The 23465-nt window shown below is 29.7% G+C and overlaps 1 protein-coding gene across 16 annotated transcripts in view; it reads right to left on the minus strand.

Annotated features, from left to right (window-relative positions):
* The window catches only part of LOC107454643 (fasciclin-2), a 186694-nt gene extending 163491 nt beyond the window's left edge, over nt 1-23203 (minus strand). For 8 of the 16 annotated variants that reach the window (XM_071183732.1, XM_071183742.1, XM_016071891.3 and 5 more), the window contains exon 1: nt 22884-23203. In XM_071183732.1, coding sequence (XP_071039833.1) covers nt 22884-22932 — 49 coding nt within the window. In that variant the 5' untranslated portion in view covers nt 22933-23203. The remainder of the gene's footprint in view (nt 1-22883) is intronic. The other 8 variants (XM_071183772.1, XM_071183782.1, XM_071183753.1 and 5 more) reach the window with 1 other exon arrangement.
* Nucleotides 23204-23465: the final 262 nt, after the last annotated feature.

The raw sequence follows: 23465 nt of genomic DNA on the forward strand, positions 1-23465 counted from the left end.
CGATATTTCATTTATTCCTGTCTTGTTTATCACTGTTTTCTTAAGCCTATTTCACACGATCAATTTTTGTTAAATCTAAAAAGAGAAAGAACATTTGTTTTCACGCAAGAAATGAAGATTACGATAAATGTTCATTTATAAATAAACTGCAGAATAGAATTAGTGTGCTACTGAAAGAATAAAATCACCAAATAGTTAAACCATAATGCGCCTGCATGCATATTAACATACATATTTATATATTATGCTTCCTGAAAAATATTATCCTTTAGGAGGTTTATTTTAAAGTATATAAACGCTAAATTGTTCCGTAAGCCACCACTGTAAACTAATACAATTGTTGAACAAGAACGGGATATTGCAGCAATCTAAAATTTAAAAGTTGCAGAAAAAATTGTTTCGTATTAAGATTGCAGATACCAATACTATTGTTCAACATTTAATCAATTTTTAAAATAGTATTTTATGAAATAAATAATCCCAAGAAACTGAATTTACCTCATTCCTTGTCAATGCAACTTTGGTCACATAGGACATACTAGAAGCGCTTTAAAATTTAGACTTAAGGAACACGATAGATATGTCCGTTATCAAGAATATGAGAAATCATCAATTGCTGCACATTGTTGGAATCTTGGACTTGAATTCAATTTTTTTAATTCCCACCCCAGTTACACCAGCTTCTCTTAATGCCCATGAATCTTGTCTTATTCACATGAATGCTGATTCACATGAATGCCAGATTCACATAAATGCTGATTCGCATGAATGCCTGTGGTTTCTCTTGTTCTGTTTTTCAGCTTTTTTTTTTCTCTAGGCTACTGTGGTTTTTCTAGTTTTGTTTCTCATCCTTATTTTTCTATTTTTCGTTGGCAACATTACGTTTTATATTTTAAATCACTTTTGTTTCTTCTTATTCACGTTCGGCAATTCTTGAAAATGGGCGCCTGTTTTTGAGCTCGTGGAACATGTCGTTTGTTATTTCCTATTTATCTATTTTTGAAGCGAATGAAGTTTGTAATCAAGTAATAGAATATTTTATTATTTTAAAGTAAACGCTTACGGTTTTCGAAAGAAACACAATGGCCTCTTAATGATGAAAAAATAAATATGGTTAATTAAAATGCATTTTTAATTAGTGAAACAAGTTTCTAATATTATAACAAGTTAATAAAAAAAAGTTTCCTTAGTTTAAATATTTAAACGGTATTGCAGTGTCTTCCCCATAACAAATTCAGTTTGCGAACCATTAGGAAATTACGCTAACTTAAGCCATTTAAAAGTTTTCAAGATTTCAACTGATCAAGTCTGTAAGAATTTAAATCCTTCTCCCAATTTTCGTTTGAACAGCATACTTTCTTTAAATAAATAAGAAAATAATAAATAAAAAAAAGATAAAATTACGTGAAAAAATAAAGCCTAATTGGTGCTAGTAACAAGAAATAAACTAAACTAGATTGAAATTATGCATCAAACTTTTCTCATTAAGCCGGCGCTTGCATCGCACCCTCTAATCTTCAATTAATTAGCATGCGGATAATTACTAATCAATTAAGAAAATACCCAACGATATTGGTTGCCACCCACAACGATAAACTATTATAAGCTTGACCAAGAAAGACCACACAGCAAGCGTTTTAATTAAAGTAAGTTTCTTACTGTCATTTAACAATTTGTTTGAAGAAAAATCCTCCGACTTGGTTTTTCAAAGAAACGTAAATAAAATTCTGAATTATGGAACATATAATTAAGATCTATTTATTAATTCCAACTTGTTAAGTGAATGTGCGTTACGTATTAAAATGATACCCGATTCAGTTTGTATAATTTTCTTATTATTAGAGGAGGACTTAGCAACGAATGAAGCACTGATATAGACGTAGAAAAAGTTTCGATAAAAAATTCTTTTATGAAACATGCTACTCAAACAAAAAAAGAAAGATTTTCAAAAGAAAGAAATTATGTTTTAGAGTTTTGTTATAATGATTACATTTACAATATAAAAGAAATCGGTCATATTTACAAAGGATCAATATATGTAGATGGTAAGGGCTAAGAAAAAATAAGTGGCTGATATATGATGCCCGGGCATAGAGATAACTGTTATGACCAGGTGATTAAAATCATAAAAGAAAAATTGGGATTTGTAGTGTCATGAAGTACTTATTTTATAACAGTCAGAGAACAGCCGACGTAATTTTGAGTTTCAGACTACCAAAGTTCAACTTAGTAGCCTTGTAATTTTGAATCCAATTCAGAATATAACACCTGGGGCAAGTATTGGGAAAATGTTTCCTTCGTGGTGGACTTTTTGAAGGAACTAACCAGCATTTGCGTTACATGGAGAGGAAAAGCACGGAAACTTCTCACGGTTAGCTTGACAGCAAGGGGACTAACCCATGATCCGTCGTCTAGCACTGATGATATTTCACGCCAGCAATGTAGTCGGTGCTAGCTGGGTGAGGAATTTAATCGGCCAGCCTTCTCTGAGATTCGAAACTGGGTCACCTCATTGGGAGGTGAGCACTATCACCTGAGCTCACCATGGCTCTATCATAAAGTATTACCGGTATAGGTTTCACAAAATTTTATAAGAACTTTAGTGTCATGAATGTCGCTCAAAAGTATAAAAGAATTTTAATATGATTAACGTCACGCAAAATTTTAAAAGAACTTTGGATGATAGTGTGATAAAAATTCTAAAAGAACTTTGGGATGATTGATGTCACACTAAATTCTAAAAGAACTTTGAGATTGCTGTGTTCCACAAAATTCTAACAGAATTCTGTGGGACATTATTCTGGCAACATAGCCACAATAATAAAGATCAATAGATTCCGTAAACTATGTTCCGTATTCAATATTCTCTAAATATTCAAGATAAGCATTCTCGTTTTAATATTTTTTGAATTCTTAGAGGGGATATTTTTATTAAAACGTTTTTTAAATTCCAGTTGAGAGTAGTCCTACGGTAAATTTTATACATCCACACAGATTGCTTGAGGACGTTGAGAAAGATCTGAAAATACCAAAGGTGACTACTAAATGGAAATAGCATGCATTTCATAAACTCCCTATGGAAAAAATCATTGGACGTCTCTGTCCGATCTGGTTGGACTGCAGTGTCAAGAGGAGTACTAGTATATGCACTAGAGGTGCACAACAGGCTATTTGCGACTCTCTGGAAAACGTCCTCAAGGTAGCAGAAGAACAAAAAAAAAAAAAAAAAAAAAAAAAAAAAAAAAATCGACGTAATAACTAAAATAAATTATTTTTTTAACCATCATAACTTCTGTTCGATTTGAAATAGAAACAAAACTCGAACGATTTTAGAAAGAAAAATGTTCATAGTCTTACTTTATATATATAAAAAACTGAAAAATGATGTTCCAGTCAAAATCGGCTGAAAAATGGTAGTCGGAGCCTTAAACAATTTAAAAAATTACATCTTTTTTAAATTAGGTTGAATAATTTTACCCAAAATGAGCTTTTTATGTGGTGATTTACACGATACATTCTTAGTTTTATCTCGTTCCCACAGTAAAAAAAATAAAATAAATGAAAGCTTACAATGCGATTTATTTATACTCTAGCCAATTTAAACTTGGTACACTAATATCGTCCCAAGACTTGGCGATGAATTGCCAATCATTTTCAATACAGCAGCCATGCAAGCAAACCATTTATTTTCTTTTGGCTAGAAATCCCTCTCATTTTTCTCAGTAAGCGACAAATCACAGAATAAAGAACACATACACACACCAAAGAGGCTGGCCTGCACAACAAACACAGTATAAAATTATCTATTTTTTTATTTTATTTTTCCTTAATGCTACACTACCTCCGCTTCAACAAGGAGAAGTTTTCCGATATCTCGGTAAAACATTTTTCCCATGTCCTAAGCCCCATCAATCAGCTATAGATTTCCCGTTTTGAGTCTTTGTTTACTTCTTTTTCCCCGTTCCTAACAGAAGTTACTTTTCAACAAAATTTTCAGAAATGAGTTTATATTGACTGTATTTAATTTGTTGTAGTTGTGTTTTGTAAATATTGAAATATGATTGATCGCATTATGTACACAAAACATTCGATAAAAAAATTACTTTAATTTATATTTTTATATTGCAGCATTTAATAAATGTTCTACGTCATATTGAATGGAATTGAATTTAAATCACTAAGAGCTGTTTTTAAGGTATAATGAGTTCATGTGTTCCTTAGAAACACTATTACCAAATCAAATGAATTTCAAAAACAGCAATTGAAGTAATATTTTAATGTTTTGAAGATAAATTAAGAACACACTTTTTTTACGATACTTAAAGCAATGTTACGTTAGTCATATTTTACAACATAGACCCCAAAACTTGGCTTATCTATGCTGTAAATTATGACTAATGTACCTTAATGTGCCTATGATAGAGTTCAAGCTCGACGCAAACATATTAACAAAGTATTCAACTGAATCATGTTTCAGAATCATTTTGAATAGTATCGTGCAATCAAGTTTAAGAAGAGCAATAATATGTATTAAGTTTTCGCAACTTTAAATGGTATTATAGTCCAAAGTGTTCTAAAGTTTCTTATAGTGCAATATGGTGTTCCGCGGAATCCTGTAGTTCCGTGGAAGGCTCACAGGGGTTCCGAGAGTTTAAATTTTTTTAAAGTGGCAATGATTCTTAAAACCTATCATTATATTTATATCCATTTAACTAACCATCATTTATTTAATATTTGGGTGAGTTTTATGAAATTATTTTAGTAAAATAATAATAAAAGAATTCGAAATATTTTTGTTGAAAATATTTTTTCCAATAAAAATACATTGAATAAATCCTGAGAAAGATGTACATTAATAAAAAATTGAAATATTTCTCGTCGAATTTTTCAAATCAATATAACTTAACTTCTTGAATAAAGAATTATGTTTCCCGGATAATCGTCTTAAACGTTTATTACAGTTCTTATTCGAAAACTATAATTAAGTTTACTTTATTAGTTTTAGGTTATGCATACACCAAAAACAGACTCAGAACTAGTTTAGATGCCACTTCAGTTCTGCAAATCCAACTGTTTAATATATAAAGTATGAATTTTAAGTCTATTATTGATAAAACAATGATAAATGTCATGAATAAATGTCATTCTTCACATTAAATATAATCAAAATAATTTATTATATATTATTATTTTGGTTAGTACATCCACATCTATTAATTTTATTTATTAATTCGGGGTTCCGAAACAAGATGTTCAATTATTTAGGGTTCCGTAGCCGTAAAAAATTACGTACTACTGCAATAGAGAGTTAAAAAGAATAGTTTAAAATAGAGAACAAATGCGCTATAAAAACAGATGGAACTAAAATGCAATTTTGTTGAAAAAGTATGTTTACTGGAAGAAAGTATACTTTTTTACTTAAATTTCATCTTTTAATTAAAATATGGTAGTAATTGTATAGTGTGGGTATAGGAAGCACCTTTAACTATTATGTTGTTTCTTAGAGATAAAAAATTCAATAATCAAAAGTTATTAGGATGATCCATTTCTTATATGCTCCTCGCACGCTAAACTGGATAATATTTAAAGAAAAATTGAATTAGTTTGTTATAAATATATATATATTTTATATAACGATGATAACAAAAAATCCTAATTATGAATCAGACAGCTGTGTATCATTAAATATCAATTTAAAAAAAACTCATTATATTTTCAACTTGAATTGAATGAAACCGTTATTAGAAAAAGTAACCTTTGAGCTTCTATCATCGTTCAAAAAGTGTAATTTTTTAAACCAGATATGACACCGCACCTGTAGATACCGAGATAAACAAATCAAACAATCATAACGGATAAGAGTGCATATTGTGGTTGGAAATGGTGAGTTGGGGGAAGATTTCTTAACTGACTTTCCTTGTCCTAGATAAAAGTCCTTTTGTGTTTCCGGCCGATACCTTTTAAACGTCACTTTCTTTTTTTTATTTCAGGGATAATGCCAGAACAAACGGACTTTGAAAAAAGAAATAATACGAAATACAACAAAGAGAATAATAAAAAAAGAGCATCGTCAAGAAGAAAATTTTTTAAAATCTATTACAGATTCATTAACTACTTTCTCAGAAAAATCAGTTCTGCATAAAATTGGTATCTATAATTCACTGAAATGTTACTTAGGACTTTCTTCCCTTCAGATTTTTAATTTGGATCAAATATACCAATTTAATCCCATAACTAGAATCATAAAATCAGCTTCCACTCAAATCTTCAAATTGGATTAAATATATCAAATAAAAAACAACATAACTACACTTATAGAGCCTTCTGGCAATCAGATATTCAATTTGGATCAAATATGCAATTTAATCACATCACTACACCCATGGAACCTTCCACTCAGATATTTAATTTGAATTAAATATATAAATCCGAAAGCATAACTACACCCATAGAACTTTCTCCCACTCAAATCTTCAATTTGGATCGAATATACCAATTTAACCATAACTCTGCATCCAAATTTGTATTAATTGGTTTCTTCATAAGATTGTTAGAAACGGTATCTGTTGTACGACATGGAGTTAATTAATTCCAAACAATGTGGAATTATCTGAGAAATAAAACAAACCATTTCAACACCCAAGTTCAATTAAATGGTAACATTTTTAAAACTCCGATCAAAATGGGTCGCCAAGAAAATTTCACGCATTCTTAGACTTGTCAAAGGAGGATCATTTTACCAAATAGAATAGAAAGGAAAACAAACCGGGTATTGCAAAAGGGGCCTAAGCCCCACTTTTCCTGCATCCACTTAAAAATTAAAGCTAGGCCCCTGAACATCAATTTACTCAAGGGCAGGGCCGAACAAAAGAGGTACAGTCTCGTGTCGGTTTAATTAGCGTTTTAGGTTAATTAAAAGTTAATCAACTTTCCGTGAGCAACCCATTGTTAGGGTTTCAACAGGAGAGGGTAATTAAATTGTTCTCCGAAGATTGGTGGAAAATTGATATTCTAGAATATTTTTTTTTTCTTCCCGGAACCTCCATTAAGCTAAAGGTGAACATACTCCATGCTGTAAGAATACAATGGGATGGGTAGGTTTTGCATAATGCATTTCAAAGAATGTAGAACATGTTTTGGAATTAAAAAATTATAATAGTTTCAATTTATTTTGCTTGTTTAAAATGTTGTTGGTTTATAAATTCAAGTACAACAATAGTTTTTGCTAAATAAAAATGCTACAAAGTTGCAAAACATTTCAGAGAACATTATGAAAAGCGTTACGTAATACTGTAAAAGAGACAGGGCATTTTTGTGGTAAATACTGATCAAAAATATAGTTTCAGACAGATTAAATTTTTACAGTAAATTTATGTAGAAAAAGTGGCCAATAAAAAATAATGAAAAGAAGGAAAAGATCCCAATATGGCAGCTTAGGCAGATTTCATTTTATCCACTATTATGACACCACTGGTTCTCCGAAATTGTTCTTATCAAATTTTTAAACTGTCTTCACTGCATGGAATGGAGGAAAATTGGAGAGAGTGATACCAGCTTAGGCACTGTCCACATCACTTAAGTGGGCCAAAATTAAATGGAATATCTACAACGGCTATTAAAAGATAGGTAGGTAGACACTTTATTCCCGTCGTACTAGAGCTGAACAATGGGCTATTGGAGACGGTCTGGGAAACATCCCTGAGGATGATCCAAAGACATACCATCACAATTTTGATCCTTTGCAGAGGGGATGACTCCTCGGCTATGGAAGCCCGATGGCTTGCACGTGAAGTCTAGCACTTTATGGTAGAACAGTTTAATATAATAAAAGAAAGCCTGAAAAAAGGGAAAGATGCTTAGCCACGAGCTAGCTTGTAAAATATGTTATCTAGGTGCCAATTCTGACTACCACTTTGTAGTTATTCATGTTTTTTTCCCCTTTTTCATTGTAAATTTTAACGCTGAATATTTAGTTTACATGCAAAATTACAGACACCTTCTTATTATCTTTATACTACTTTTTTACCGTAAATTTGTAGGAATTTTTTTCATACTGTACTTATTAAAGCATTACGCTTTTTCAATGAAACCTCTGATTGAGTTTCTGAGCTTTTGCCGGTTTCAAGCAATCGTAACACTTAAATGTTTAAAAATGATTTATGCAGTAATATTTTTTCTGTAAAAAATATTTTTACTGAAAAAATATTTTTCTGTAAAAAATATTTTTACTGAAAAACTATTTTCATTACATATTTATATTTAAAACATTTAAAAATTCGTGTAATAAAGTGTTACATGAAATTTGAGTGAAGAGATATTGCAAGAATTTTCTACTGAAATTATATGTTTAATGGATCAAAAAACTTTAGTTATTTTTCATTCATTATTGCTTTCTACATTAAAAATAGATTACATCATATCCATTTGGAAAATTTTTATAAACTTCTAGTTGAATAATCGTTTAAAGAGCATTTATGAGAAGAAAATAAGCTTAACGATGTCATAATTATAAAGTAATTAAAAAAAGTGAATTTTGAATTTTAGTTTCATACAACTTTTTCAAAAATTAACATTTTTTCCACAAATAGCTTAATTTCAAAAAAAAAAGAAAATGAAAAATGAGCTATTTAGTAGAAGTCTAACAAGCAATATGAACTGAAAAAAACAGCGATAAATAAAAAATAACGAACAATTCTCCTGAGCATAAATGAAAGTTTTTCCAGACAAGTGGCACGTACTGAAAAAAGTGCATCAATTAACGCAAAAAACCATCCCTCAAAAAGCAATTAATCAAAGCGCTCATTAGAACAAAATAAAAATTTAATGCGTTATGAAGGATAGGGAAAAAAAACTCTTGAAAATCAGGAAAAAGTAAAAACTCTTGCACCAGAAAAATAAGAGAATTTTAATAAATCAAAAAAAGCCTTTGAAGATGAAACCTGGATTAATAAGAAGGTGGGGAGGAAGACATCAAAATCTCGCCGCAAAATCAGTGCAATCCTTTATGATAGCTGTGGTTGGTGTCATTAGCTAAATTAAGTTTAACTTAAAAAGCACGCCAAAGCAGCTTATGGTAATGAGATGATAGAATGAAGATGCAATTAAAAGCTTGATTCTTGGTGTTTTTTCAACTTTATTTCACCCATTGCTTTTTAATTTGAAAATTCCCATATTTTAAGTGGGTCTTTGATATTATCTCTGGAGAGAGGATGATTAAAGTGTTTAAATGGTTTTATTTCGCATCAGTGCTTGGAGCTATTTAGGGATTACAAGATGAACTAATCCATTCCAGACAGTGCGTTTGGAATTCAAAGTATATGTTAATAATATTTTTGTAACTGATGCGTTTACAAATTATGAAGCAATAGAAAATTTCCTTTGTTTGGATTACATTTATATGAGTCAGGAAAATATATCTTCCAATAAAACAGGAAAGACTGGTGCACCATCTTTGATAAACTGTCAGAAAAAATAGAATTGTGTGAAAGCAGCTAAAAATTTGTTTAATTTGAACCCGATCTGGGTGCGATTTAAGAATTATAATATGAGGTACAGTTCATTAACCAGGAGTTGGCACTTGGCTCCCCCTCCTCAGACTCAGAGTTCATTTCAGCCCGGGAGTAAGAGGAGAAACATTTTTGCGCTTGAAAATGAGACAACCCTTAATGATTGCCAAACGCAAACAGTGAATTCTTTTTCAGTCACTTACTTTGCTTTATCATCTGCTATTATACGTTTCGCTCTCCAGCAAATTAAATATATTTTAAATTTAAAATCTGATGTTTTCAAAGCAAAATGTCTCAAAAAGGACAAACTATTCACTCAAAAGAAATATCATCAAATTTATGAAGCATTTAATGTTAAAAACTGCACATAAAGATTGCGAAATAAATATTTTTGTCATATGATCACCAAATAGCAACCCTGTTCAGCATTGTTCACATCTTTCTCTCAAAAATAACGAAATAGTATCGTTGGATAGCACGTGATGAAGGCGGAGCTAAGTGCCAATTCCTAGTTAAGGAGCTAAGACAGGCGCTGCTTTTGGAATTTAAAGAACATGTTGATACTATCGTGCTAACCTGCATTTACAAAAAGTGACTAAATAAAAGCAATGAAGACTGCTTTAATGTTATCATGCTTAATCATATGGTTATAAATTGTGATATATTAAAGCGCCTAGACAGGCCAAGTGATTTCTCCGATAAAGAGAGATTAATACATAGTCTTTGGCAAAATGTCAGAAGCGATAAACCAATACTAATACATAATTGTTTAACTAAAACTTAGTTTTAATTTGCATTCATTCTGATGCTTTTTAAGAATTAAAAATGAGCTCACCCACTGAAGGCATCGCTTTCCAAATTTAAAGACGACATAAATGATATTTTTCTAACTGAAACGTTTAAAAACTGAGACACAATAAAACGCTGATTAATAGGAATGATTACACAGATGCAAATCCAGAAAAGTGATTTTGAAGTCAAATGAAAAAAGATAAAGCATTATCAAAGCAATTAAAAAATAGCTTTAAATAGCCCTATTTCTGGAGCTGTTTAGGAACTATAAGATGAACTTATCTATTTAGAGTATTGCTTTTAAAATATAAGACTAGGTTAGCAGAGATTACAACTACTACGGATTATCCAGAGTTTCAATTTTTTTTTTGTAGGAGTAAAATGAGGCAGAATTGTTTGAAAATGCATTTAAAAAAAAAAAAAAAAAAAAAAAANTTCATTATTTAATAAAATAAAAAAAAAAAAACATTGGACCTTGAGAAATTAAGCATGCTTTTTATAATTATTTGTTTAAAAGTATTAAAATTTTTAAATTGTGTTTATGGTTAACAAAATTGTTTAAATTATAATTTATTAAAATATAAATACATTATCCTTGATACTAATTGGAATTTTTTTTTCTGAAACTACGGAGAATTCGTAGTAGGTGGAGTCTCTGAGTTAAGAAACCTTGTTCTTTAGCGAGGTAATTTATAAATTCTAACTCCTTATGAAACACTCAATGTTATGACTGTAATCATGCTAGTCAAAAAATGAATTTCTGCCAAACAGGAAAGTTAATGTAAAGTCTTTGATAAAATGTCTGAAAAATTGTGTTATTAAAGCAATTAAAATAGCTTGCATTAGTCTTGGTCTTATACAATGAGCAGATACACTACCGGAATTGTACTTTTTAATTTCTAACTAAGATCATACTTTGATTTCTGATACATTTACAAGTTACTATTCAATTTCAAGGCCTTTTGTTGTGAAACAAGATAATGTTAATATTTTCATAAATACTTAATTACTTCATATTTATGCATAAGAATTTAAAATCGTACAAACAGAGCAGATGACAAACAAATATAATGAATAGATTTTGAACCATATATCAAAATCTCTGTATAATATCTCACTATGGAATATATTACCGTTTAAGAATCTAAGTTTTATGTTCACAACAATTGTGATTCATCAGTTTAGAGCAAATTATGACTAACTTAATGTAAATTCAACATAGGGTGCAAAATTTCGATTCGTCGTAAGACGCATTACTCATAAGAAAGAAATGACTCAAATTGTTTATCACGTACTTCATAGTTTTTCAGTTATCTATTTAAGCAAATAAAAATTGCGGAATGTGATTTGTATTATCACTTCTAGCATTCTGAAGTAATTTTTTTTATCTACTAAGGATGAAAGTTCTCTTTTTAAATTTGGATGAGATTACCATGGAACTAAGTGTCAAAAAGAATGATATATGGTAAAATAAAATATAATTCGTACAAAACAAAAAACCTGCAAGCTATTCCAAGAACTTGATAAGTCACTTTTTCTTGAAAAAAGGATACTTAAATAAATACCTTACTTAAAAAAAAGAATGCCAATATGACGATAAACAAATTGCTATCCTTAGCTTTTACTTTCGATTTTAAATCTGAAAAAGATTTTGCAAATTTGTTTTCTCTTTTAAAGTTTTTGCAGAATCGATATGTAAATTTTATTACGATATGTAAATTTAACAATTTTACGATTACGATATGTAAATTTTACATATTGATTTTGTTTCTACTATTAAAATTTTTTAAAGCACAAAGCGCGCTCCACTAGAGTAAAATATAAAGAAAAGATTTAACGTTCAAATATTACTTAAGAAGAGGGTGGAAATAATTAATATGAACTCATTAAGATCAGCATACAGTTCGTTCTGTTTGACGGATGTCGATGAAATTTGGTACATAGGCTATATGAACCATGGTAAAAAGATGTGTAATAAAAGAAATTAGTTCAAATTTTGACTATTAGGGGAGGAAAGGGCTTAAACAAAAAGCATAAACCATACTATATGTTCCATGTGCATTCCATTTTAGTTATTCCAAGTTATGGCCTGTTCAAAGCGTGTTGTATTTTATTTTATATTTTATAACAGTCATTGAACAGTCGACTTAACTTTTTGGGTTTATGACTACTAATGTTCAACTTCGTAGCCTCGTAATTTTGAACCCAATCCAGAAGACAGGGGAACTCCAGGATCAAGTATTGGGAGAAATTTGCTTCGTGGAGAAATTTCCGTCTAGCACTGAGGATATTTTACACCAATGTGGCTGGTGCGAACCAGGTGCGAATTCATATTGACCTTCCGTCTCTGGGATTCGAACTCGGTTCTCCTCATTGGAAGGTGAACGCTCTATCCCCTGAGCCACCACTGCTCAAAAAGTGTTATAGCGCGCATAGCGTATATAGGTTTTTGCTCTATTGCTACAGATGATGCGAAATGCTTGCTTTTTTTTTTACCTGAAAATCGTGCCTATTCCCTGGCTTGTTGTACACCTCTAACTCCAGATCATTTTAAATTTAGTAATCGTTAAATGTTTGTCACGTCATGACTTTTTTCAAACATCGATATTCTAACTGTGAAATCTATAAATTATTCGAATAAAGTAAGTTTACCGGCATAGTTCGTATTTCATGCCATGATGTTAAATAATTTAACGCTTTTAGAAAAAGACTACAGTTTTCTCATGCTACTTCATCTTGAACGTCTTTCTACGTCTTTCGTCACCAAGTGTCGGAATATGAACTGTCTGTTAGGAGCAGATTACTTTCCTCACAATATATAGAGCAAAATATAGAGAACGTAGAGAGAGAAAATATAGAGCACAAAATTAAAAAAGTTATTTTAAAAAGTTTTCAAAAACTGAAAATTTTCCAATTTAGAGAAGATGTAGAGAGAAAATAAAGAGCAAAACAAGAATTTAAACAGCTTACAGTAATTGAAAATTTCAGAACAGTTTGAAAAAATAAAGACTTTTTTCAAAAATAATAATTTAGCTCAGAGTAAGAAATTTCTGTTTCAAAAAGACAAATCTAATTTTAATCCCCTTTAATGTTTCTTCAAGAAAGAAAAAAAATATGTATAACATGAATGAATAATTGCACAAAAAGCAAATCACTTAAGCCGCAAGCACTTTCCAAACTAAGCCATTACGAGCTAATATTTTGAATTTTTAATCTTCCCAGCCAAAGGGGTGCTGGAAGAAAATGACGAAACTTTCTGAGGAATAAAATTTGTTCCAAATAAATCGTGACACAGGAAAGAATTTTCAGTTGAAAAAAAAAAAGTTGGAAAACATGGAATAAAAAGTTCAAGTGAAAAGCTTCCAAACGTTCGGTAGTTCCATAAACTGCCAACCGAAGTTGGCAAGGTAGGTTTGATGGATGAATCGGGATGGTTGGCATATTTTTGATGGCACAGATGATTGGTGCCTGGAATGGGACAACCGAAAAAGCGAACGTGTCTGGTGCTTTTGGGAGTGAACATGGTGAAATTTTACGATCTGGTCAGAGGAAAGGAATGAGAAATTCTGAAAGTTCATTTTTGTCAGTCAGTTGGAAAGGGGTAACAACAAAAATAGTTTTTTTTTCTTTTCCTGGATTCCAAAGGAGATAGGATATGATATATCGTACATTTGGAACTCGAAAACATAACCAGAAATTCTTTTGCCACGAAATAGCATTTTTTGAAATGATATTATGAATATTTTAAAAGACAAAATTCTAGCAGCACATATTTTTCGTGCTTCTTTCCTAAAAGAATATCCGACTTAATTGTTTTTTGATTCTAATATATTTTTATTTAGAAAGAATTAGTTAGAATCAATGCATTGTTTCCTGTAATTTCAATTTCATAAAAATAATATACGTAATCATTTCAAATCCTTGTGTTTAATTCACGTAAGCCAATTATGAAGTCCAGCTGTTTTCAAATGGGGCAGGTCTTTTGTAATGCGCCAACCTAAATTTTCAGTATTTTCTAGTAAGTCTGATAATTTTAGGTTTATTACAAGCAGCCTGTATATTTAATTGGTAACTAATAATTTAAAGAAACATATTCATTATTTAATAAAATAATTTAAGCGAACTCATAATGAATTTGCTTAAAATATTGCAAACAATCTTTAATACGGGCACTTATAACTAATCTTTTATCAATTTGGATTCCTTAAAAATTTCCTGCTGTACATCGGGCTAACTAAGCAATAAATGGTACATTTTCTAATCAGCTTAAATGAATGTTTGGCTTACTACAATAAGCCTAAAACGTGTGCAGGTTGATTGGGAAATTTGAAAAAACTATTTCTCTAAGGTTGGCGCACAGAAAAAAGTTGGTGGGTATTTCTAAAGAACTAGACTAGGGTGGGATAGGATAATAAGCTTTTGACATACGTAGTAAGAATCTTTAAATTTGTGCTAATAAGCAATTGCATTGAAAGGTGTGCAAAATAATAGTTTTCGTTCGTATTTTATTCAAAAAATAATCCTGGCTTAGATGATATCCTAATATTTTTATTAATTTAAAATGTGACTGGCAATATAAAATTGTTTTCTATAATATTAGTTTTATAAAAATAATTAGGTATTTTAATAACTCAAAAGTTTTTATAATCATTTTTGATAGTAAAGAAATTTTATCCTGTGCACATACTGTTCTTGAATTTCCAACTTGGAGGATAAATTCAGAATCTTTGCAATACTTTATTCAAAAGAATTTTCATTGTGATATTTTCTTTCAAATTCAACGTTTCCAAAAGCATATATTTATCTTAAAAATTTAGTTTATATCCAAAAATATTTCTACTCTAGTTGTCTCCTACTTCTAATAATTCTCTTTGGTTAAAACTATTCTTTTTTTTACTAAATAACTGTTTTCATAATTTTAACCTTATAAATATAATTCGAAATTTTAATAACTTATGCAATTCAATTATCGATTTCAGTCATAAAATTTATATTTTTAAGTAAAAATGCTCTATATTCCGACTTTCAAAGTATTACTTGCAAATATTTTTTTAAAATAGATGAACTTAGATTGTAGGAGGTGAAAAGTTAATTAACATATTGTTGACCGATGACTCGTCATTGCACTGGTATTATCTATTTCAATTTATAAAACCCTAGGAGATATAAAAAATTCCTAAGTTTAATTTAATTTCATTCAGTAGAAATTAAATTTATTGCAGTTTATTTAGAATGCGGTACTTTATTTCCTGATTATAGAAGGAGGAAAGGTAATTAAAAAAATAGTTTACCGGTGACGAGTTTTATCGTCATTGTACAGGCCTTATCTAATCCAAGGCCAGAAATTATTCCAGAATTTCATTTCATTTTATTCAGTATAAATTAAATTTTATTTAGAAATTAATTGTTGTTTATTTTGTTTAAAAATCTTTACTTCCATATTCAATCACAAAATAAAAGCCAGTGGTACGACATAGTCTCTGCGTAAAATTGCCGATCAAAGTGTTAATTGTTGCATTAAGAATAAAAAACAACGAGTCTAAAATTCCAAGCACTGAAAATCATTCTTCCTGTTGATTTTTAAAAGATATCTAACTATAAAGAGCTGGTGGAGCAGGATGTAACATATATAGTATTTAATGTAATACTTAGTACTACGTACGTACTATTACAAAAAAAAAAGTACGATCTTAAGCACTGTATTAAACTAAAAATTTAAACGGAAATGCTGACAACGCATTTTGAAGTACATTAATCACAACAATTCTTTTGCACTGACATTGCAAAGTTAGGAGACTTGCCAATTGTTGAATCAGAATATGTCACGCAAACTTAAGAGGATGGTTAAGAAGGAATTTTAGAAGATAAGAAGCAATTCAGAATAAATAAACATATTGCTTAAGATAAGCAACATCCAAAAAATTTGTATTGTCCTTGCATTTTCTAGTCGCCGACTTTAAGATAAGCTTTTATAAATCTACATACCGAAAAAAAAAAACTAATGTACAACAAACTTTTTTTACCATTATAGAAAAATTCAAATTATTCAAAAATTTTACAAGCAAAATTACATGAAATTTTTTAAATGCAAGAACACTTTGTTGGTATCGACTTTGGGAAAATATGCAATTTACCTCACTTAGTAATCGCTGAAATTAAAAAAAAAACTATCTAAACACTGTACTAAAACATCTTCAGTTTTCGATTAAGGTTCGTAAAATAAAGATGATTACTCAATGTCTCACTCCCATATTGAAAGGAAGTCACTGAAGACCATCGTCAGTCTCAATTATAAATAAATCTCTGCATCGTAAAAGAAAAGAAAAAATCGAAGGAAAAAAAAACCATTCCATCATTATAGCTCAAACTAATTCTGGTATTTTGCTATCAATATACCGTTGCAAAGGAATCCAGGACTTGAACGTCCGGCTTCGTACTAATGATGAATCAAATCCAACGTCCAGTTCGAATAGACAAGAACATTACTTAGAGGAGAATTTCGGCCTATCTTTTCCCCGTGGACTAACTCGAATGACTGAAAGTTCCATTTAGAATGACGTGGATTGGGCAGTGTCCCCAGGGACCAACACAGGACAATGGGCAAGCGTCCACCATCCTATAAATCCTCTGGGAACTGCCTTTCGGACATTGTGCCGAGTGAGACGGTCGGCAGTAAATGGAATTTTATTCCAAGATTTTTGGGTGTCTAAAGATATATTCTTGACCTTTAATTATGCGCAGATAATTTCAAACGATATAATTCTTTGAGTCCTTACAGCCTGAAGTTGAAAGTTTTAATAAAACCCAGGAATTTCGTAAAAATTCTTGAAAAAATTAAGCAGTTTTTAATCTTTTAAACGGATTTCAAATATGGCTATCAAAATAGTGTACGTTTATAATCAGCTATCAAAATAATGTATGTTTGAAGCAATAAAAATGACAAGAGGTGTTCAAAAATCTAAATTACACTCTAACGTTGAGTCATAAAATGGTGCAAGATTGCTGAAAAAGTTTTTAATGTGGGGTTAGTTGAACCTATTTCAATTTAGGATGAACCATATTACCGTGTAATCAAGTTTAAAAAGAACGAAAATATGGATCTAGTTAGTAATACGTTTAGGATACAGCAATCGAATAAATGTCACATTCCTTCAATGCTATATTTTATCTATCCCATAATAAGTTAAATTCAGCTCTTTTTTCTTCACGAGATGCTTTATTTAAAATATTGCTTTTGACAACTACAGCTACTTACACAATTACGAAAATGGCAATTTAACTTATTAAAGCACAAATCAATGTTAGCACATTACTATCGATAAGTTAAACGTTTTAAAGTATAAATCAAAATTTAATATCGATACTTCAACGCATTGATGCTTTATTTCGATTGCTAACATAGCCGTTCCTTAAGCCAAACGTAGTTGTAACGCGATTTCTTCATAATTAAGTACTTAAATTTTGTCTCATTCACACCATCAGAATTTAATTCTATAGGTGGTATTTTGTGTTTTTTGAACTATTTTCATCAATCGCAGTTAGTTACACAATTACTAAAAATGGAATTAAGAGTTCCCTGAAGTATAAAAAAACTACAAAATTAATATATTACAATCGATATCAATAAATTAAAGGATAAATCGAAATTATCAATATATTTTTTATGGGATTTCAATATTAAGTATGGATATTTCGATATGTTGCTGCTAACGAGGACAGATAACTTTTCAATAATAACTTATGACATTGTATTTTAACTGCAGTAAATCATTGAAAAACTTTAAATTAAAAACAGAACATAAAATTCAAACCTTTCTCGCAAATATTTGACACCAAGAAAAATTTAAACTATTCATCGCAAACTTGCTTATTTCAATGAATTTTTCCTGTTTATTTTTTCAATGTTTTTTAAAAAATGGAGAAAAATAAAACGCAAACATAAGATTATATTCACTTCGGCTGAACGTATTCAATTCTCCTAGACATACAATCAAATAGCAGACGATAAACAAACGAAGCATTGCCTCAGGCGTTAGCTTTAGAATTTTTTTTTCGAAGATATTTGGAGATCTTTTCATGCTTTGCACTTTGAAATGCAGATTAACTTTAATGGGTGTGCCCGTGCTAAAGAATTTTTAAGTAACACACACGCACACACAAAAACAAAGAATGCATTCAGAGTAAACTTTTGGACTTTTTTAAAAAATAAAAATAAATAAAAGATAATGCATTGATGTAAAAAAACTGTCTCTTAAAAAAACTAATGAATTTCTTTCTTGCTTGGGGGGCGAATAATTTTGAAATAGGTTTAGAGCGCGAAATAAACTAAATTTAGTTTTTGGAATTAAAAAAAAAAGACAATAATTCAGCATAACACATGACAGATTAAGAATCAATGGTAAAATTAGTTGGCAGACAAATTCTTCATTACCCTATTTTTACTTCATTTGATGCAAGAGGACGCTCTTTTTTTTATCGCGAGCTTTCTTTCCCATCAATAACTAATTAAAAATTTAAATGCAGAAAAAATGAGTTCTGACAAACTGAGTAAGTCATGAAGATATCCATTTTGATGTTTCGAAAATTTTTTTTCAGTATACGAAACTTCATGGCTTAATTCAAGTATATCTGAACTAATTTTCAGGTAAACCTAGGCTATATCACAGTGATATAGCCTGTGTATAGTTTACATTAGTTACGGAGGTGAAAGTGAAAATTTCCACACGCGATATAGAGAGAATGTAAAAGCTGTTAATGGAGGTTAGAAAAAAAATTAAATATCGAGGCAACACAGGCTCGAACACTGAAAATATCTGCTTCTCGCTCGCATTTAAAATAGTGCTGACGAAAAAATATGTTTACTAATAGACAGATCGTGGGTTCGAGTGACTTTGCCTCGGAAACCTACCCTACTAGTGAGCGGCCTTCGTGGTTTTCCTTTCTATGTAACTCAAATTTAAGTTAGTTCCTTAAAAAAGTCCTCTGCGAAACATTCTCCAGAATGTATAATGCAATAATCCTGAAATCCCCAGAATGTATCCTGCGATCAAAGAATGTATCCTGTGATACATTCTTGTGTCTTCTAGGTTGGGTTAAAAACTACAAGTATACGAACTTGGACAGTGATATAGTCACACATCCAACATAGATTTGCTGCTCAATGATGCATTGTGGGAAAAAAGAAAATCGTAAAAAGGATGTAAATTACAACTCATGTTTCAAATATTTTAAAATTAAAAGTTAATCGATGTGGCGATTATGAAAAGAATTTACGTTATTTTGCAATTTGTTGTATAAAAGTAGTAGTAGTATTGTATTAAAAAGTTATATATATATAAATTTTCTGAAAAAAATGTTTGAGATTTGCTTTAAACCCGTGAATAAGTCTATAAATGAGCGCGTTAAGCCTATATATAAACCATTTTAAATCTCTGAATGTTTTTTGTGATTATATTTATAAAAACGGCACGAATTTAAATATACAATCTTAATGAGGTATTATAAATTGGTTTATCCATAAATTTAAAAAATGCACTTTTTTGCATATTTCAGCTCTTGGATATAAAATTATATTTCTCATTGGACAGTAAAAAAAGCCTTGCATTTAAATGAAGAGACCTTATATGCCTTTAATATACGGAATTAAAGAGGAAAATAAATTTAGCTGGAAAATCGATATGTTTAATTTTCATAATATGTTGTAAGTAACGGAAAGCGATTAGCAACTGCAGGTTGAGCAATAACGTGGATAAAGTATGTTAAACATATTTAATAAAAATAATATTTGTATTAACAAAGATTACGTTTTTATATTTTATACTATACATTAATAAACTAAATTTTAATAATTTATAGTACAATTATAAAAAATAAATTTTTTTTCTCCACTCTGCAGTGAACTATTATTTTAGCACAGCTTTAAATTAATTTAAAATAAATATTTTCACAAGTACGGAATTCGTTAAAAAATTATCACTAGTCGCAAGCAATATAATAATTTTTATAAATTCGACAACAGCTTTAACACAACTCTATAGGTTGACAATATCAATATTCAAGCAATTAAAAAAACGCATGCAATATCCATTTATTTCTTTCCTTTTTGCATGGAGATACAAATATTTTCTGATTTATTAAATCAATATTTCATTTTACTTCCTTTATTTTTAAATGAACTCAAATATTTGAAACTCGAGCAAGACTTTTAAGGAAATATCACTTAAAACCTGCATTTCCAAACTATAAGATGAAGTGAAAACATGCTTTGGTAAAACAAGTGCATGATTTATTTTGATTTAATGTGTCATAGTTATAAACTAAACAAGTCCACTAACAATTAGTTTCAAAATAGCAGATTTCAAACTTAAGAAGATGGTATAGTTATCAATTAACGAACTCCACTAACAATTTGTTTCAAAATGTGGTGGAATTAAAGCTTAAGAGAATATTTTATAGTTATCAACTAACTAACTCCACTAGCAATTTGTTTCAAAATATCATGGATCTAAAACTGAAGAGGACGCTAAACTGATGGAAAATTCCTTAACTCACATAAATAATTAATAATTTAAAGTTCATAAAAACCGAATTCAGGAAAATCTAAAGTAAACCAGGAAGTTTCAAATGCTGGTAAAAAATTCAAGGTATCAAAATGCAAACAAACTATGAATCAGGATTAACCAGTAGAGAAATTAACTTGCAATAATCAGTTTCCTGCTTGATATCCTGAAAACAATTTATTTAGCATGTTCGAAACATGGTACATCCTGCGTTTACCTGAAGTCACTTTTCTTTAATCTTGAAATTTTAATATAACAATAGAGATGGGACAGAACTCGCAATGAGAGGTATCTCCCGCACTATAGAGGCCTCTTACGAAAGATGTCGTAACTAAATATATATTATGAGTTTCGTGAACAAAAATATATTCGGTGTCTATTATTTCTAAACAAGTAATGGACAAATATCATTAGAGGGGGAACAGGATTTACCATGACTTGTTTGATCTATTATAGTTGACATTGTTTGTTGTTTTTCATGAATACAAAATTTTGATCCCTTTTAAGTTCCACGGATTTTAAAAGTAGCTCTCCCGATGTCATCAATCCTTAGCGTAAATTTTAGTTTTTAATATCAAGACACTTGAATAATATTATTGAAAGCTTTGTTATAACTGAATAGTCTGAGTTATTTAACGCTTTATTAAAACTTAATGGGTTCAATTATGAAATTTTTGTGATTAGCATTGCAAGAAGTGCGAAGAATTACTAAATCCGTGAGAGCAGTAATTAAATGCGTAAGAGAGAAGAGTTAGTAAATACTGTAAGTTAGAAACTTCGTCCAAGTCCAAGCAAGAAGTACCTAGTTACATTTTGAAATCGGAATTACATTTATACATTCTATAGTTTGTATTAAACACAATTTTCATGCAAAGCAAGAAACTAAAAATCAAAATTTTGAATGCAATACAAATTTTAAAAAAAATTCTCGTTTTGAAACGTTTGCGGTTGCAAAGAAACTTGTAACTAATTTTTTCCAAGATAGTAAGAAATTGATTTGTGAGACATTGGTGAAAATTTTAAAATTAAAATCTAAGTTGTACTTAAAACTATAAGTTCTGTTAATAAACATCAATTACACAACTAAATTGATATAATTAAAAATCCAAATTATGAAAGTATGACAAATTTTTTTTTTTTAAACTTTCAAAATTGTAGAAAAAGTTTCCAAAAAGTGCGAGTGCAAAATTTAAAGGAGAAATTCATGCAAAAATTTAATTGAAAGTTCCATTAAATAAATAAAAAAAAATTTAAAAAACTTATGTTCCTCACGATGTATAAATAAGACAAACCAGTTCACAATAAATCTATAAAACGATTAAGATGTTTTGAAACTTTCAAAATTGTATAAAAAACTTTTATGAAGTTTCCAAGAAGTGCGTGCGCAAAATTTAAAATGAAAATGCAAACTGTATAGATGATAAAAATTACATGAACATACTATTTCATAATCTACTTATCACACGAATAACCAAATTCAATATTAGAAATCAGTCATTCTTACAAATAAAATTTATACTCGGGAATATTTAAAACATAATACTTGATTATGAAAATGCAAAAACACAATACATAATTTCTACGATTCAATTAATTGCATTTAATATTTAAGTATTCGATAATATAACCATTATTCATAAACAAATTTTTTACGTACTAAACAATTATTTTTAAAGTTTTACAAAATATAAAATGTTAGAAAAATATAAAGTTAAAAGATCTTTAGAAAATTTAAGAAAAATCTCTGGAAAAATTAAAAAAAAAAAAAAAAACCTTAACTCAAANAAAAAAAAAAAAAAAAAAAAAAAAAAAAAAAAAAAAAAAAAAAAACAGTTGGCAATTTGATTTTGTTAAAAGGATAACACGAATTTAATGTTGAGAAAAATTTACTTTATAAATTGCATAAAAACATTGCTAATGAAAAAAAAAAGGTAGCAATAAATCTATTATAAAATTTATTTCATTAATGCTTCAAGAAAAACATCAAATTTATTTTTATAAAATAAATTTTAAAAAAATAACTTGCCTGTTAAAAACAGTAGCAATAAATCTATCCTCTTGCAAGATTGCTTCATGATTCCAAATCAAATAGAAGAAAACAGAAAAATCTTCCAAAAAACAGAAAAATCAGCTAAAAATATTTTCAGCTAATATTCCGATTTGCATAAATTAATACGCCCACGCGCGCACTGAAATGTCAAAATTGTGCAGGTCTCCAAAATCACGGGCCCTATGTTCTAGAAACAGCACATTCGAACGAAATAGTCCTTATGCGATTCGTATTTCCCCGCTGCAAGCACAATCTTCTGCCGTCCACGGAATGAATTTCATCTTCAGTCCACCCTCAACCGGCGAATTCCGTGTTTCCAGCGCCATCTATCGGCAATTTGAAGACATTGCGCATGTCCGTGTTTGATAAGGTTTCGGTTGCATTCGGAGCCGGCTTTCTAGTTCTTGTTTTGTGATGATGACCTTAAGTTAGTTTTGTTTATTTTATTTTTAAAGAAAAGCATTGTCTAGGGTTTTTTGATTCTGGAATGGTTTTGTTTGGATTGTTATTATTCCTTTTTTTTTTTTATATGAGCAGGTTTTTTTTTCTTTCTTGTAG

Source organism: Parasteatoda tepidariorum, chromosome 1 (assembly GCF_043381705.1).
Source record: "Parasteatoda tepidariorum isolate YZ-2023 chromosome 1, CAS_Ptep_4.0, whole genome shotgun sequence".
NCBI lineage: Eukaryota > Metazoa > Arthropoda > Arachnida > Araneae > Theridiidae > Parasteatoda > Parasteatoda tepidariorum.